This window comes from Micropterus salmoides, unplaced genomic scaffold (assembly GCF_014851395.1).
Source record: "Micropterus salmoides isolate LMB-PRFRI ecotype aquatic unplaced genomic scaffold, ASM1485139v1 Ms_hic_scaffold_18, whole genome shotgun sequence".
Classification (NCBI taxonomy): Eukaryota; Metazoa; Chordata; class Actinopteri; order Centrarchiformes; family Centrarchidae; genus Micropterus; species Micropterus salmoides.
This window is the reverse complement of record NW_024040928.1, coordinates 25834310-25839446: the sequence shown is the minus strand read 5'-3', so window position 1 is coordinate 25839446 and position 5137 is coordinate 25834310. Positions and strand designations below refer to the sequence as shown.

Sequence of the window (5137 nt, the reverse complement as noted above, 5' to 3'; positions counted from 1 at the left end):
TTTGCTTTTTTTTTGTTTTGTCTATATTAATCAGTGAATGTGAAGCTTGTCAGAATCCAACTCTGACGACACAACCACCGACACACAAAGGGTCATTCTATCTGTCATATACCTTTTCTTCAACTGTCATATTAGGACCAATGGGAGGCATGATCATATAAATACTATTTTAAAGCTTTTTGAAAAGGGGTTGATTTGATGATTGTTATTTTTTATGCATTATTAACATATACTTTTACATCATTATGAGTCTACATGATTATTTTTATATTTTGAGAGGAAGTTAGCAAGTGTTGTCTATTATGTGATTGATCTTCTATATTTCTGTGTCATGAAAGTGCCAACAGATAGGTTGTATTATTCAGCAGGACTGTGTGAAAAATGTTGGCAGTATGCAAATGAGAAATGCTACCAGCAAGTAGAGAATCATTACAAAAAGAAAAGAAAAACACTCCAAAGTCCACCAGTTTATTTTAGGTCATATTTCAAGCCCTGTCGACTATAATAATATAATATTATCCCTGTGTTGACCTTTCTACAATGGCATATCTGGTATTAAGTGACTTTACAGTAAGCTTCACATACTTTACATATTATCAATATAAGAAGTCACAGCCAAATTCTGTATGTTTCTGCATTCACTCACTATCTTCCATCTTTTTGGTTCTGCCATGTTTTACAAACCAAGTTAAATTTATTCATAGACTAGTATTCTATCATTGTAAGCCGGTTTTGAATTTAACTTTTTTACCAGCATTTGTTTGGGCTGCCACTCTGCCTCTTTTGAAATGTGGTAAATGAAGAAATTACATTCAGCTCATTTAGGCATCATTTGATGTAAATAATGTTGTCATTCAATGCTTAATATATTTAAACAAAAACATTATGATGAAATTAAGTCATGTACTGACTGACATGTAATGTTTTTGTTGTGTAAACATATTGAACATTAAACAACAACATTACGTGTCCTGATCAGAGTATCTATGCAGGACACATAGCAGGGAACAGATTTGTCTGCCAGTTGACAATTGATGCTATTGCACTGTCAAGCCTTGATTTAAATTGTGTAGGCTAAGATGCATTACTTTTTTGTCATTTGGAGGGAAGAACAACTCCACAACAAGCTTCCAGCTCTCAACTATTCTCAATTTTTAAGTCAACATAGTATATATAGTTTTGACAGAGCTAGACAAGCTGTTTCTTTGTGCTTTTAGTGTTTAATCCAAGCTATGCTAACCATCTTCTGACTCGAGCTCTGCACTGTCATGATACAGTGGTATCTTTTTCCAATCTTTGTCTCAGAAAGAAAGCAAATAAGAGTATTTCCAAAATGTTGAACAGTTTCTGCGTTGTATTCTGGGAATTTCACATTTAACTTTATATATTAAGAAGAATATACTCAGTAAAATGTAAAGTAACAAGATACAAAGTACATAAGATACAAAGATAAGCTTGCTGCATGACACCAGCCCTCCTCCTCCTCACATACAGGAAACAGGACACAGTTTATGAGGTAAAGGGTTGCGGCTTAAGCCCACACGTGGACTCAGATCCAGTTCATCCTCTGAAACTCCAGGTGGAGGAGTGAAGCGAAAGTTTTGCAGGAGGGTGGTGAAGAAGATGAAAAGCTCCATCCTGGCCAGACTTTCTCCAAGACAAATCCTGCGGCCTGTAAGAGACAACAAAGGAAAATGTTCATGTCAACTGCAAGTACGTGATCATCAGGAAGTGATGGCAAAATTCACCAACCTGCAGAAAAAGGCATGAAGGCATCTCGCTTGACAAACTTTCCATCTTTGTCCAGGAAGTGGGCAGGATAAAAGGTGTGTGGGCTCTCCCACTCACTCTCATCATACAGGACAGAAGTCAAGAGAGGATACACTGTGGTCCCCTGTAGAAAATACTCAAATTGAACTTGACAAAACATGACTTCCTAGTAAATGTGAATAAAAATTCAAATTGTGAGAAAAAGAAAATCAAGTCTATTAGGAAAATCATATTTCTTCTGATGGAAAAATTAATCCTGATGAAGACAAATAAATCCTGAGGTAGACAAAATAAAAGGAAAGTTAACATGAATAATATAGTACTGATACTTCTGATAATGATTTATTTTTTAAACAAACCTGCTAAACTGCATTGGTGGTGACATTTTCTTTAGTTTTTTATTACCTCAAAATATGTCTAAAAAATGTTTTTAATCTTGCTACAAATTTTGATAAGAATATTATGAGGTCAACAAAGTCAACATCATGCTTACTTGCTTATGCTTTAAATGTTTTAATTTATTGAAACATTTTATTTCATTATTGTCAGGGCATGTATTATTCAGTCTAACCTTCTTAATGAAGTGACCCTGGAAAGTGACATCTTGGGTAGTTTTATGAGGAAGTGCCATGGGGGCGATGTTGGCCAGTCTCTGTGTCTCGTGGATGACAGCGTCAGTGAAGGGCAGGTTCTTCCTGTCCTCAACCTGCACCTGACGACTTCCTATCACCCTGCTCAGCTCCTCCTGGACCTGGTCTGGGAAATGAAAGGGGGCAGATGACAAGATTTGTCTTCTTGTTATGGTGAGGATTTTGTGTTTATTTTAATGCTTGCTAATGAAAGCTGTGCACATTTAGTGCTCTTTACCCTGTATTTTGGGATATTTGGTCATAAACAGCAGTCCCCATCTGAGTGTAGTTGCTGTTGTATCAGTGCCAGCAGCAAACAAATTAATAACTGTGATCAAAAGGTTTTCATTGTGGAAGTGACTGTTAGTAATCCCAGATTCCTGCATAGAAAGCACACAAATTATTAAGCCCCCCTCATTGCTCTACTTTTGTCCTTTAAAGGCTTTGACATAATTAAGTTTTGAGCTGATTCTTTTCTCTTGTTTTTTCACCAGCTACGGAGGAGCACAACCAGGAGGGCACAACATGTACAAAAGTTCACATTATTCCCCTGTGTAAACCATCATATCCATTTTGATAAGTTAAACATTTCCAAACCTCCAGATTTTGCTTGTGGACCAGAAACGCATCCACAATGCCTCTGCACATCTGTGGATTGAGGGTCTCTTTCAAACGACTGAACAGCTGTAAGTTCTGTTTAATATTGGCAGCAAACAATTTATGGAATTCTTTTTTGCCGGCAAACCATTTTCCAATCCAAGGAAACAGGTTATACACCTGAAAAAAAAACTTATCTATTAATATTTAAGATAGTATTATCTTTTTAGAAAGAAGGTGAAAAATCTAACAATTTCTAATGTATCATACTTATAGTATTAAAAGAACTATGTTGAAAGTATAAACTTCAGAAACTTCAGAAACCTGTACTGATGGGGTCCCCAATAGTTGATTGTTTCTGCTTGTTCGATCTACCATGGATGTAAACTCTGGATCGTCATATTCAAATCTGCTGCCATAAACAATGGAGCAGATAATGTTAGAGACTGCATAGTTTATTGGCCCAGTCGTATCAACAGCTTCTCCTGCAACAAGGGAAACAGCGAAAACAATCTATAAATGAGGACTGAGGATTTTTTCGAAAGCTAGAAATGTTGCTTATCATGCAGCTGGTTATTAAAAGACATTTACCTTTATATTTCTTAAACACTTTAAGAAGATAGTCACATTCCTCAATGATTTTTTCCTCACAAGTCTTCTTGCCCATCCCAAAGTCTCTCAGGTTGGTTATGGTAAAGCGCCTCATCTCCTTCCATAAATCGCCATTGGACCATACAATACCTGAGTGGAAGTAGTTCAACAACTTTCTAAACGTGGATAAAGGCTCTAAATATTTGCTAAACATCAATTACAATGTTTGGTCAAAAGCTCAGTTTTTTTATTTCCTTACCATTTCCTTTAATAACTTCATGCACAATTAGCATTGGATCTCTGTCTCCAAACTCATCAGCGTAGTTGACAAGTGCCTCCTTCACTGTCTTGTATCCAGCCAGAACCACCACTTTCTTGGGTCCCAAATAGACGGTGAACACTGACCCATATTTCTTGGAAAGCTAAAAAAAGGGGAACAAAGTCACAACATTTTCTTGCTTAACGCACAAACACCAGGTAAAGCAGACAAGGTAATAACAGTTTAAATAAAAAACCTTCTTCAGCCACTTCTTCACCTTCAATAATGTGTTGTAGGGTCTCTTAAGGTCGAGTTGCAGCAGATTCCCAAGCAGGGGAAGTGGTTTTGGTCCTGGAGGTTCTTTCCTGATCTCCTGCGAGTTGAAGCTGGAGGAGGAGATGAGGTAGAGAAGCAGCAGGACCACCAGAGCCCCTAACAGGGAGAAAGAGCTGGATGTCTGGACAAACACATCTAACATCTCCATTATTAAAAAATAATCTGCGTCAGTTTGTTGCCACTGCAAGTTCCCTCCCTGCCCTGCTGTCACTCTAAATTGAGAATACGTACTGACCAAAGATCAGAACAAATACAAACACTCTCTTCAATCATTCTAGGTCAGTGTTCTCTGAAGTTAAATAATTAAGCACTTTAACAGTTTAGTAAACTTCCTGGTAAAGTTTTTACTGGACAGGTTAACAATGACTAAAGACTCACATTTGGATTTGAAGGTTTACAGCAATGTTGCGTCTTTGTGCCCCAATTTGTATTATGTTTGAGTAAGGTTTTTGTTTACACTGCACATTTCACATAATTACAGCAACTCCATAAACTTAGTGTTGCACTTACATAAACACAGAACAGTGAATTTTCAAAGTATGTTGTGAAAATTGACCTCTGGACTTTTGGTCCCTAGTATGATAACAGACATTGTGTGCCTCCATTTGCACCATAAAACAAGCCAAACGTGCAGAACAATCTGGTCTTATCCAAAATGATGAAGATCAAAGAGTGGGAACAATTTTCTGATTCAACATCTGATTTTTTTTTGGGAACCCATTCATTTGCTTCATGACAACATTACTAGACTGGAGCCTGAGGCCACTGACATCAAGATGAGAAAGCTCCTCACAATGCATGGAGGGTTTCACCCCAAATCCAGCACCCTGAGACTGTACACCAAGCGTAGCGAGGGAGGCCGAGGGCCAGTGAGTGCCAAGACCACTGTCCAGGATGAAACGACGAAGATCCAGGAGTACATCAGGAAGATGGCCCCCAAAGATGAAGGGCTTAG

General features: G+C 37.7%; 1 protein-coding gene across 1 annotated transcript; it reads right to left on the bottom strand.

The window, feature by feature from the left end:
- Positions 1-452: 452 nt before the first annotated feature.
- LOC119908704 (cytochrome P450 2K1-like) lies at positions 453-4518 on the bottom strand. The gene is made up of 9 exons (XM_038726544.1): positions 4124-4518; positions 3847-4009; positions 3588-3737; positions 3321-3481; positions 2997-3176; positions 2638-2779; positions 2342-2526; positions 1753-1894; positions 453-1672 (listed from the first exon to the last, which is right to left on the bottom strand). Exons 1-9 carry the CDS (start codon positions 4328-4330, stop codon positions 1485-1487), a joined length of 1518 nt encoding a protein of 505 aa, XP_038582472.1. The 5' UTR covers positions 4331-4518; the 3' UTR covers positions 453-1484.
- Positions 4519-5137: the final 619 nt, after the last annotated feature.